Source organism: Triturus cristatus, chromosome 7, assembly GCF_964204655.1.
Source record: "Triturus cristatus chromosome 7, aTriCri1.1, whole genome shotgun sequence".
Classification (NCBI taxonomy): Eukaryota; Metazoa; Chordata; class Amphibia; order Caudata; family Salamandridae; genus Triturus; species Triturus cristatus.
The window spans coordinates 315,944,442-315,958,294 of NC_140590.1; the positions used below are offsets into that span (position 1 = coordinate 315,944,442).

General features: G+C 42.1%; 1 protein-coding gene across 2 annotated transcripts in view; it reads right to left on the minus strand.

The window, feature by feature from the left end:
* BRSK1 (BR serine/threonine kinase 1) overlaps positions 1-13,853 on the minus strand; it is a 348,383-nt gene that overhangs the window by 97,682 nt on the left and 236,848 nt on the right. For both annotated transcript variants that reach the window (XM_085616379.1, XM_085616377.1), the window contains exon 4: positions 2,276-2,416. In XM_085616379.1, coding sequence (XP_085472505.1) covers positions 2,276-2,416 — 141 coding nt within the window. The remainder of the gene's footprint in view (positions 1-2,275; positions 2,417-13,853) is intronic.

Here is a 13,853-nt window from a genome sequence, read left to right on the forward strand (position 1 = left end):
GGCCAACTCCTCTCCCACGTTGAAGAAAGAAACTTTGAAATATGATACACCATGTGAAAATTGCATCTACTCGAATATTACATCATCGATGGTGTTTTAAACATATGTTAGAGAAATTGTTCTTAAAATTCACCTCTTTGCCATAATTTCCCCACATGCACTTCTGGGGAGGGCCACCCTTGCTTGGCACACCATTTCATTTATTTAAATCTAGTCACATTGGCAGCAGAGCACTTTACAAAGAAATAATGAACATAGACAGCAAAAGGTTACATTAACAGTGGCTGTAAACACAGAAGAGAGAGTGGTAGGGTGGGAGGTATACATTGAAGAGGTCTCCCAGTAGTTTCTGAATGATAAAACGTCTGGGTTTAGTTTGATGTACTGTGGGATAAGATTCCATCATGGGGGGATTATAGAAGGCAGAGTGGATAGCTTTGTGGGTTAGGCTACATTGAAACCAATTCTTACCAGGAGGGGAAGTGAAGATCTTTTAATACATAATAACTGTCTCTCATTAACCCAGTGCTAAATTTGAGCTGGTGGTTTCTGTTGGTCAGCACTGGCACTTAATTGTCAACACCAGCACTTATGACTCCTGACACGTGGAGGTACTGTTTGTGTAATTTAGAGATGTGCTGAACAACAGTTGCTTATTAATTAAATATACATTAAAATCAACTAATGCCTGCCACATTAGCCATTCTTGTAGCTATGGGGACCTCGAACAGTCGGAATTGTTACACTTGTAGCAGTGTGATGGTTAATAGTTGTGTTGGTACTGCCATTGGCAGCGTGGCAGGGGCAATTGGTGGTGCAAGCTGAGGTGGCCTCCTGACTAGGCCCTGGCACTTATTTTGTTACAAATTAAGCACTGCTCAACCTGCCTTTGAGGAAGTCTGTCTGGCTTGCTTTAATTGAGTGGTGCAATTCGAGGCCAATATTTACATCTTACTGCTTTCAAAGATCCCCAGCCAACACTGAGTAGGGTTGGGTACAGGGTCAGCCACATATGAGGCACTCCTCATAGGTGACTGGTTCTGTCATTAGCAGTCCCAACACCACCATTCTACACAGTTCTCGATGTCCCCAAGGGCCCTTAACATCAACTGAGTTTCACTTTATGCAATTCTATCTACTGTGGATATCAACATGCTTCCATACCCCCTTGGCCTACATTGGCCACTCATGCTTAGGTTGTATTTAGCTCAGCCCCTTACTCTGTTGCATCATACAGCTTCTGGAGTTGTAATTTCTCCATTCACTGTAAATCCTGTAATGTAAATTGTAGGCAGGGCGATAGAGCTTCAAGGCAGCACTGCAACTTCTTCAAAGCAACGATCAGTAGTGATTGATAATGTGATTCTTGGGTTTAATATCATAATCATGCTACTTAGGCAGCATACGCACTTCTCAAATAATCTACCTTCTAAATAATGAATAACGTTCTGCGGTATAACATATTATATTAACGTTTACAGGTGAAGGAAACATACATGTGCTAACTCTATGCAAAGTAAACAAGTAAAATAAACATGAAAGGGAAATATTAGTCCTTTGAATCTGCATTAAGAAAGCATAAGTAAAATAAAAATATTTCCATCCAGACATAACGCAAGTAAATCCGCCATGAACTGTTATTGGGCGATAATATGCCGGTAATTCATAGATCTTCTCGATTTTGTATGACAGCTGTGGTTTGTCCATTCGGTTGATCTCTTTTTGACTCAAGCATGCCAAACCTCATCTTGTTCCCCCCAGTAGTTTTCTCCTTATTTCACCCCTTATGGCTCTTTTATTCATTTGTCCAAATGTTATACTCACAGCGCGCTTGCTGCTATCTAGCTTATGTTACATATACATGATTGCAAATCTATAGATGACACCTACGGTTGAAAATGCTTATTATATGTCTCGTCGGCAATCTGCTGCTACTGACTGTTCACTATAATGGTCTACTCCTTATGACTGGGTGAAAACTCAATGAAACAGATTAAGAGAAATAAGTATAGTAAATCTTTCTAAAGTAGACGTAAAGCAAGGTGTGAATAGGAATATAACAAAAACTCATCAAGTAGCACATAGAAAGTAAAGAATATTGAAGTAAAAAATGTAAATCAAAATAAAAACACTAATAATAACTTAACGAAACATGAATATAAGAAATTAACTTTACACAATACTAAAGAAAACATGAAAAACTATGAAACCACTTAACACAACTTCGAATTCCTTCACAACAAAGTTCAGGATAGAGTGATTGCTTATTACTCACCATATGGAGTAGCTGTGGCAGAAATCCAGAGCTGAGATGATCTGTCGGAAGAATTTTCGTGCCTCTTTTGGTGTCAGGCGGCCTTTTTTTACCAAGTAGTCAAAGAGTTCCCCTCCAGACACATGCTCAAGCACCAGATACCTAAAACAAGGAGCACAGCACTATAACTATGGAAACAAGACATGCGACAAAGCCACTTCCGTTAGATAAAAAGGACATCTCTCCAAAGACAGATCCACCCTAGCACAAGTCAAACAGAGGAAAGCGTGTCGACCCCAGTATCAGGAAATAACCAAAGGCATGCCATCTTGGTATGAGGAGCAACCAGCAGCATTTTTATCTACCACAAGACACAACTAAAGACATCTCCACTCTAGCACAGGACATATGACTATTAATTAGCATCTTGATTCCAACACCATGAAACAAGATGTCTCCTCCTGCGCAGAAGGACACGAGAACAGATGCCTGCCTCTGTGATCATCAGATCACAGCTAATGGCATCTCAGCCTCAGCCTCACAAATATGGTCACCACCATAACAGCAGTAAAGTATTCTTCACCACAATCAAATGCATATCCACCCCTGAACCAGGACAAAATCAAAAACATTCTCACATCTTTACTAGAGACATCCTCCTCCAAGCACCAGCACATAACCAAAGGCATCTTATCTCCCGAAACTGGACACATGCCAAAAGACATAGCCACCCCTACACCACAACACAACAAAAGTACCATTCACTTCGAAGTCAAAATGTTATTAAAGTTTTCTCCAATACAAAGCTAGGACAAAATACCAAATATATTTTTCTAACATAAGGACACATGTTCAAAGGCATTTGACTCTGAGGGCAATTTCAAAGGCATGTTACAGTAATTCCCAGAACACAATCAAAGGCACATTCAACCCAAACAACTGGACATATAACCAAGTCAACTCTATCATCAGTAAGCAACTAGAGGCATCACCAGCCCAGAACTACGGCAAATAACCAAATGGATCTTCACCTCAATACAGTGAGTCAGGATCAAAGAAATCTCGGCTTTAGCACCAGGACACCTTTCCAAAATGCAACTCCTGCACCAGGGCACATGACTTAAGATATCTCCATCCTTCCACCATAAAGCATGATAAAAGACATTTGTACTCACAACAGAACACATGACCAAAAACAACTCCACCATAGCACACAACTAAAAACATCTCGACCACTGTACCAAACAGCAAAAGCATCGCCAGTAAAGTACTTGGATCCATGCAAGCACTTGGGCATGACCCTAGGCATCTCTACTGGAGTACCAGGACATGCAACAGAGAAAATCCCCACCCATACACCAGCAAACATCTAAAGACATCTCCTGCCCAGCACCGGGGCACATGACCAAAGGTATCTCCACCACAGACCTAGATATAGAACTACATTTTACTTCATGCTATTAATAGAACACAACTGAAAACATTTCCTGCACAACAACAAGACATTTAACCAACAACATCTTTATCCATGACCAGTGGCCATCTCATATTAAGTCCAGGCCACAATCAAAAACATTTGCTGCATCCCAACACCAACAGGAGACAAAGTCTTCTTCATTCGTACATTAGGTCAAAAGCATAAACATCCTCACCTTAGTACAAGGACACAACTAAAGATATCTCACCCCATTACCAGGTCACAACCAAAGGAGCCTTCACGTATGCACAATGATTTAGCACACAAAAGCATCTGCACTACAGAAAATTTCCAAATACATTTCCACCCAGGCATTAGAGTACAATAGAAGACCTCTCCACCCCAGCATGAGGACACAATCAAATACATTTATATCCAAACAGCAACACGTTAAATATCTTCACCTCAGCACTAGGATCCAGCTAAATGTATGTCACCCTAATCCCAACTGTGAACGCACATGTCATGCCATGCTCCTTTCCACAACAAGCTTATGCCAGTTTGTTCAAATTGAGTTTCAACACCTTTGGTGATAAAGCAAGAAATAAAAATGAACAATTAAAAACACAAATACAGCTGTTATATATAACTGCTATAGTGTCATATAATGTTCCATTATAAAATAGCACTGTTATATAATATAGCCCTCTCATTTGGAAGCGTTAAAATCACCTATTGTACATTTCTAAAATGTATTTTAGCAACTACTGTTACTTTCTGTCTAACACCTTATCTAAACTGCTTTTTATTAATTCATGCAACAAAAAGAAATGTGACTGAAAATAGTTCAAATTCTGATGCAAACAACACAAAAGATCCAAAGACATTTAAAAAGTAGTGAGGTGCAAAAACAACGTCTTGGAACAATTGGTTGAAAGTCAATTCATATTATTTACATTCCATGAAATTTAATTTCCCCAAGTTTAGTTTCAGTAGGAGTTATCCTTAAGATCAAGGATAAGTCTGCCCTGTACTGTGGCTTCAGAAGATGTGATTAAAATGGACTGGCTCGGTCTCCTTAGTGGGCTCAGTACGGCCTGCAATAGCGTCAACAATCTCTTTCATCTATGTGGCCTTGTTAAGTGACGTACTGAAAGACATAGGTGACCTTTTTCTCCAAGGTGCTATTGTCCATAACTTGAACAATCTCCATCCCAAGTTTGGTCTCTGGTCTTGATTTCTTTGATAACCATGGCAAGCTATTTCTGCCAATTCTCCCTTAGAATACACAGCCAGACCATAATATCGTATATGTTCTGTTTGCTATTGCTGCTTTATATCCTATTCCAACAATAATATACATACATTCTATCACTATAGCTTGTGGCTCTCCATTCATTAGGGCCAGATTATCTGTAATAACTGCAGGGCCTTTATGAATCTACCCTAGCCTCAGAAAACTCAGCACAGATTATCCGAGTCGTCTTCGAATGGAGATGAAGATCCTTATGCCAAGGACGATAAGCACCATACTATATGCATGTAGGTGCCTGCCTATAAGAAGCTCTTAAGGCCTCACAATGGGTTTGGAAAACACTACCTAAATACCTACACAATACACTGCAACACTTGAGCAATCTTGTTTTACACTAATGGGACTCCCACAACAATACAGTGGGATGATCTACCGACAAATTTACACAATTCCTGGCATCCAATCACATAAGTATACAAGCAAAAAAGTTGGAAAACCTTTCCCAGAACATAGCCTTGGACGAATGTATGACGTTACAACGCATACATTCACAACGCAGTATCATAAATCGCGTTAGTTACAACGCATGTCGTTACAATAGTATGATTTACTATTCCAACTCCAGCCTACGTTACAGTAGGGAAGGTGTTGGAATAGTAAATCATACTATTCCTTAGCTTAGAGCACCATCCAGCGCAAGTCATTGTAACGACTTGCTTTGTAATGCCCGCGATGTAAACCTACCGCAGTGTAACAACCGCGTTGTGAAGGTCATTCTCCGCCTTGGACATTCAGAAGTGAACATTCAGGCACATCTTGTCTGCCCACTGTCTTTCTTTACGGGATACAGCTTTATCATAAATTACTAAAGGTTTTTCCAACACTTGCAATTTGAAGGTTGCTCAATTTTATAAATTCATAGTGACCCAATGGCTAAAGGCCTTTTTAAAAATTTGATGGATGATACTCCAGCCATCAGAGTGGTGGAGGATAGTACCTCCGCCATTCTGAAAGACTCCCATCTGTCAAATTTAGATGTGACCAGCCCAGCGGTCATCTCTGTACATTGAAAGGAGCGGCTGTCACGGTAGTTCCTTCCAATGTACAAAAGGTTTGGTGGATGGTCACTGTCTGTTCTGAGCGCCGTGCAGCAGTTGCTAAAGTTTTTCTGTTTTTAGAAACAAACTCCCAAAGCTTGTGCAGGTTCACAAACATTGTTGCCTGTTTTGTTTGAGTGAATGAATGAAACAAAAAACTGTTTTGTCTACCTTGTCTGCTCAGCATGATCAATATAATACATCTTTGCTAATCGAACATCAAATGTACACAGAAATGTGTTGCGTTTTTGGGGTTCAAGGAATCTGCTTATATACTACTTGTAAATATGGTTCTTGTTTTGACAAGGCCTGCAACTCATTAAGGTCCTGATGTACGAAAAGGATATTTAGTACTTCCTAAATTGTGACAAAAAAATAGTTTGCAAATTAGGAATCGCTAAATATGATTTACATACAAGGATATGATGTAGCAAGGAACCTAGCCCAAATAATAAAAACCTTAGAGGAGGAGCAAATTGCTAATGAAGAAATTAGGCCAGGAAGGTCAGCTGGGGAAACTGAAGAGGGCTCAAGCTGAGCAGTATTTCTGTTTGTGAGCCATCTACATCAAGGAGCACTGGGAGTAAAACACACAAAGACACCGTTTTCAAGAAAAGAAAGTAAACACTTTGTTTAGTTTAAATTTGATTGTGGAGTGATATGTTAAAAAGTATATGTTCTTCATATTCAAATTAATCTTTGGATAAACAGAAACACTTTTGTTTAGTACTCGATACACTTTGTATGATATTTAAATACGTCCAACATATGTTCTTTTGAGCAAAAATTGGAATCTGCCTTTTAGTAAACCCAAAGTCCTTCTTTAGGTGTCAGCAGCACAGTGCCTCCTTTGTCTATGGCTTCGTGGATAAAAGTATGGAGTCATAATCCGTGGTCTTCATACATATGCACGGTCACCAAAAAATAATAGAGCTGATTTAGAATGTATGAAATACCAAAACTAAGAATAAGTTTAGAACAAAACACTTAATAAACATCTGTCTCAGCTCTCATCTTGCCATCAGCTCAAATAGCCCACAGTGTTTAAAGATGTAGGAGTCATGAGGGCTCCCAGGGTATCGAGCAACTAGATCTGTGATCAGGTATGTGGCATTACATACTACTTGCATATTTAACGAATTTGGGCTTTTTCGATAGTAATATACATATTTAGAGGGTAGACACATTAGAACATGTGTTCTGTGAATTGCTTGGAGGAAATGTGCTACTGCACAGAACTGAATGTTTGTAGCTTCCAACTCAGCAGGGATACTTGGAAAGGCAATGTGTACATTTATTCTAGACAACATTGCGGCAAGAATTATTTCAACAACATTGCACAAGGCACTCTGTGATATCCCTCCTGCAACAGTGTATTGGTAGCTACCAGAAACTAAAAGATATAAAATCTGAATATGGCTAGGAATAGGACCGCTGCCTTGTGCAGGCCTGATTAGTACAGGATCTAAATCATAAATTAAAGTTAGAATGGCCTGTTTGGTAAACCGGTAACATAACCCTCCTCATACTCTGTCTGAAAATCCTTTTCACTTTCTCTGTTGAGCTCCAGGAATCAGCATTCTCTTCACACAGCAAAGAGTAAAGCCACTGTGCATTTTTGGCTCCCTTTTAATCTTCGCACCTAGCTATCACTTGTTTTTCAATTTATAGTATTTTGCACATGGAAAATGTTGTGTTTAATGAATTATCTATTTGTGAAGGTTTTGTATATCGAAGCAGCAAGTCACTATTTGGTGATCACATTTAGTGATTCTCTGTTTTCTATCTCAGAAATAAGGAATCACTAAATATTCAGTGCCGTGTGCTATTTAAGGAAATACGCCATTAGCGATTCTTTGTAAATTACAAACACACTGTTTAGCTGTCACTAACCAGTTAGCAATAGGTTAGCATCCCGCTATTTTTAGTACAACAGGCCTAAAGTCTCTGCAATGAGGTTAACACAGTCAGAAACATCACCCTTCATGGCAATTCCTGCAGAGTGCAAGAATGCATTGGTTCAAAATATGAGCATATAGGCCATATCAAACTAATATTCAAATCTCACGTTGCCTATGCGAGAGCTATTGGCTTTGTCAATGTTTTTTAGACATGTTGCACAGCAATTGGAGCAGCAACAACGGGAGAGGGATAAAGCAACACAATGGAGGTGCGGCAGAGGAGGGAAGGGGTATCAGAAAGGGACAGCACATGGAGAAAGGATTGGATGAGTGGCAAGGGAAAGAAAATAAATTACCTCAATTACAGTGTGAGCAGCGGGCGGGCACTAATTAAGTTCGATCAATCTATGCTTAGTCCACGTTCCACAGAAAGTATAATAAACTAAACACAGAAAGGAATGAAAGTGATGCTATGTCTGTGCTGGCCAATTAGGAAATAGCAAAGAAGAGTGACACTGAAGTCAAGAAATGGTACGCAATAGGTGGGCTCCAAGCCCTTTGTTGTAAACAATAAGTCTAGCAAGCAAGAGAAAGTGCAGCAGATGCGCTCTTGCAGGCTTGATCTAAAACAAATCTTTTTTTAAATCAATTTTTAGACACCAAAATGAACAAAATCCACCAGAGGGTTCCAGAGATATGAATCATTAGGCAAATAATGAATCGCTGCTTTTCAATCAAATCGCAAACAAGTGTTAGCAACTACCTCGGTTAGCGGTTACTTGGAAAACTTTTGATTTTTTTTTAAAAGTTGTGTTCAGTTACTCTGGCCCATTTTGGGTGACCAACTCCAGTAGAGAGCAAGACACGGGGCCAATGAGGCTTGGCAGGACAGTTACCTTTCAGTCAAAGCAGTCTGCAGTCCAGTTCCAGGATCCATGGGTGAACCTTTATAGACATCAATAGAGTTGTCCTGATGCAAGGGATACAAGATGCTACAGATGCTGAAGGATGCTGATCCGGCAAGGCAGGAATTCCTGGGGTCACCAAACATAGAGAGGCGGCTTTGCCCAAAGGGGTTGATGTCTCTTGAAGTCCGGCACAAGTCCAACCAAAAACCAGTTGCCACTTTTCTACTTGTCTCCAGTTACAGTGTTTGTCTTGGGCAACTAAAGTGCCCCCTAATGTCTCTCCCGGTTCCAGCAGACATGCATGCAACTTTTGAGCACTGAGACTCGATTTCCCAAGCTGTGCTTCAGGAGTCACTGGTGGTCAGGCAATTGTTACTATCAACTCACTGAGGCGGGCGTCTTCAGCTTTTGTGGCCCTGGAGCTGTAACAGGAAGTCAGCCAACTGACTCTTGGAGTCACTCCTTCTGTCTCACACTTAGGAATAACTTTTTCTCAAGCAGGGCACCAAAGGCAGAGTCCTCACTTTGCTAGCTCAAGGATCAGCTGGTACAGTCTAGTCTTTGGTGAAGCATCTCTTTGCCAGGTCCAGGGAAAAGCAGGGTAGTCCTTCTCCAGTGCAGATGGGTTGAGGTCTGGGTTCCAGGGGTGCCACATTTATGCACAGAACATGTAAAAACCCATATTTTACTTCTTAATTGACAGCACCCTGCCTGAGGGCTCAATCGGCCTGCTTAGAGGAGACAGGAATATATTAAAAAGGAAGGTTTGGTTTTGCGATTACTTTACATAGTAAAGTCCAGTTAGCGGTTTAAAACTGTTCCACCAGTCCGCAGTGGCAAGCTTGGATATATGCTTTAATTTGTCATACTCAGGGTGGCACAATAAGTGCTGCAGTCCACGAGAGACACATTAACTTACGGGCCCTGGTACCTCTGGCACCATTTGCTCGGGACTTATAGTAGGCTAACCTATGCCAGTTGGGTAAAAGTAAGTAGACATACACTTTTAAGGGTAAGAGCACATGGATTAAGATCTGATCAGCAGGGTTCAGTGCATCACAGAGTCATTAGACCAGTACATAGTAGTCAAAAAGGGGGGCAAATAGTGGGGGGGGACCTGCAGAAAGCCATTTCCTCACACTGCTCATTTTCCTTACAGGAAACAGGACTGTGTTTAAAAAGAAGTTTTTACTTTTTTTGTTTGTTTAAGATTTGGCAGTGGTCCCATGAACCAAACTTGTTTTTTTAAATTTACTAATGAGAAGTGGTCCAAAGGAGACCCCTTTCCCATTTGCAAATGCATTACCACCGCTTTTGAGTTGTAGGTAAAATATTGTTTTGCTATAGGATCAGAAAACACTAATACATAAAATACCAACTGTGTCTTCAGAAGGGAAGCCTACAACTCACCCTTTCCAGAAACAAATACACATTATGCGATCAATGTAAACATCACAAAGCAAAGGCCTTCTGTTCTTAACATCCCTACACCCCCATACCCCCCACCACGACTATATTCATCCATCACTACTAGAGGAATTGTACCCTTCCCCTCCTGATCCAAAAACTTTTGACATAGCAACGTCAAGCTTCTAAATCAGCTGGATGTTTGGCAACAATTCTTCCACAATGCATTTATGTTTTCTCTGCGAAGCCCATTCTGATGCAGCTCTAAACCAAGGCTCCTCCGATGCCAGCTGCATGAGCCGGCTCATCACTTTATGCTTCTTGGGTTTAACCAGATGACCAAGCAGGCACGGCTGAGGTGAGAGCTCACAAGTCAGGGTGGTAGCCCGGTTCAACCGTAAAAGTACCCTCTCCCAGAAGGCCCCGACCTGCCAACAACCCCACACTGGATGCATAGAATCTGCTTCCTCCACTGCACACGAGAACATGTCGAGGGACGCTCAGGATTAATTTTGTTCAGGCTCACAGGAGTCACATTAGTACGATGCATGAGGTTAAATTTCAAGTTAACTTTAATCAGGCATTACTGGACACAGTCTTCAACAACTCACGTCAGGTGTGCCACTCTAGTCCATTTCCCTGCCCAGATATACGAGGTGAGAAGGGAATTCAATTGATGCAACACCGTTGTGCACAGGGAATGCAACGAATATTGAATCACGTACAGGCATCGAGGCAAAAAAAACACCTTGGATACCGCAACTCTACCCATCAACGACAACAGTAACATGTTCCAAAACCAGACAGAGGCCCGAAGACAGCCAATAATCCTCTCAATGTTATACTGCAGCTTTTTCTTGCAGGTATGTACCACCATCATGCCAAGGTTTCTAAACTTCTCTAGCTTCCAACTCAACCCCAGTTCCAGCACCCGTTCCCTGGGCACATGAGTTAGCGCCGCCAGCTGAAACACCAGGGACTTTAGTTTGTTAATTCGGAGGCGCAACACCTCGCCAAAGTCATGCAGCAGCTCCAAAAAAGCAGCTGCCGATGCATTAGTCTCACTTAAATAAAACAACACATCATCCACACAAAGACGCAATATGCCGCTAGTGCCCCACCTCAATACCCCATTCATGCAACACCATAAGGACCCGCACCGCCAAAGGCTCCATTGCCAGCGAAAACTAGCATCATTCACAAAAAATCACCCCGTGGGGGTAAAATGTACACTCAATGAGACGAATTAAAAAATATATATATTTAGGACACAGTATTTATGCCAGACGATATTTCTAACAAAGATTTTGTGGCATACAACTGTTGAAAACATAAGTGGAAACCCATAAACCTTTCCTGGAAATCTGTGGAAGCAAGCGTTTTCATATTTCATTATTTCCTCTCAGCACTCTTACTTGCACACACGCCCCTCATCTGCAATAGCAAAACTGGAGGTCGTTCATTCACCTATATCGAACCCAAGACATGAAATGACCTCTGTCAGTACATCAGAGCCTCCTCCTCACTTCTTGAGTCCCGCATGAAGCTGAAGACCTGGCTGTTCATATGAACACCTTGAGACCACACACCTACACACCTTGCCCAAGTGCCTGGATACCCTCTCGGGTGGTTAGTCCACTACACAAATCAACATAACACTCACGAGAGAGTTTGTGTGTGGGAAAGCATGTGCTGTCCCTCTGAACTCTCACAGGCCTCGCCAGAACACTTAGTTACCATTAATAATTCCAACATGTTTCGGCCAGTGAGCGCAGAAAGGGATGTAGGTTATCTCTCTTTTCAATCTTATTCTATTGTATTAAACCCCATTGCAGCCACAGTGAGGAGGCCTGTGGGCTATACAGGGCCACATACATGAAGGCACTGCTGAGTGGCTCTATTGCCTTTGAGCCATCCTACAGTGAGCTTGCAGTCTTTAAGGCTGCATCAGCTGCCTGCCTGTCTTTATAACCAGTCCAGGCATACAAGATACTGGTTGGAAAATACTCTGATCTGAAAATCTGCCCACAGAAGATATTGGAAAATAATGGCTGGGGGCTTTGGGCAATACGACCCCAGCAGGGGGGAATCAGTTCTCACTGCTTTGGATTTTTGAGGGACAGGAAATGTTTAAAGCTGATACAAAATTGCCCCCTCAAAAGTACATTTCTGTATCTTCTGCTGCTGACCATACTCTATAGAAAACAAAATGTAAGAATAAAAGAGGTTTTGGGGTCATTCATCTTCTTGGATCTACATGTCTTCTTAAGGCTAAATGTCCTTGTGGAGGTGAACAAGCTCAAGCAGTCTTTAAGAACCTAATTACGAGTCTGGCGGTCCGAGGACCGCCAGACTCGTGGAGAGGCAGCGGTGGCGGTCTTCCAAATGCCACATTATGACCTTGCCGGTTGTGCCGGACTGGGACTGCCGACTCCGCCAGGGAACTGCCGTTCTTTGGCGGTGGCGCAGCACTCAAGACGCATCAATATGCTTGGTGGGACCGCCGCGTTCCCGACAACCATATTATGACTTTCCTCACTACCACTGATTTCATGGAGGTCTTTCCTCCATTAAAACAGTAGCGGTTAGGAAAGAAAGAGGGCCCTGCAGGGCCCCCTTGGGCCTCACTTCATGTGGATGCACCCGGGGTGCATCCTCCCCCAGTTCCAGCATGGCATGGATTTCACAGTCCATGCCGGGCTGGAACTTGCTTTGACTTTTTCATTGCGGTGTCTATTTTATAGGGACTGCCTCTGGAACAAGAACGGAAACGCCAGCCAATGACTAAAAAAATAATTACACAGTGGGCGGTTCGCACGTGGGTTTGGCGGTGAGACGGTCCTGCTGCTGCACCGTCAAACTTGTAATCGGGCCCTAACTGTTCTTCGAGGCTAATCCTCTGAGTGGAGCTCACGCCCCTTTCCATGCCAATCCTCTGTTCACGCTCCAGCCTGTCTTCAAGGCTGGTGGTCGCACAGAGGTTGGCCCTCTCTCTCACTTCGAGTTTGGAATGCAGCTCACCTCCATGTTGAGGTTGAAGTCCCTAATGCATTGGTGGTTTTGATGCAGATGGTGTTAAAAACTGTAGCATGTTTTTTATGTGCTTGCTACTTGAAGGAAGTTGCTGTTCAAAAGCACTGTCAATCTCTTTAGGATTTTTGGAGGTAGCGGATCTACATTACAAACTCAAATGATTCAGTAGCCTGGCTTCCGCCCGGGATCCTCTGCTGTCGAGCCCGAACATCGCTCAGCAGTCATTTCTATGACGCCCACCTGAACATCTCCGAACATGATGCCAACAAAAACCCGAATTAATGGTGGACCGTGCTCATCTGAATTGTGAGCTCTCAGTAAAGGGAAAACGAGGCATTTCATACTGGACTGAAAACCAAACTGAAGACTTTCAGAGAAAAAACACAAGTTGCAATAATAATCTGAACCCACCACTAAATGAGATGGAACTGCAGAACATATAAATATGCAACACACATGCAACAAATATATGTATTCATGTTACTTCCGTGCTTTCCTTTTCCCTTCAAGTCTCAATATGACCTCTATTTCTAGCGCTCTACTGTTGAAGCTAATGCCTGCTATTACGACTTCCTGTCACG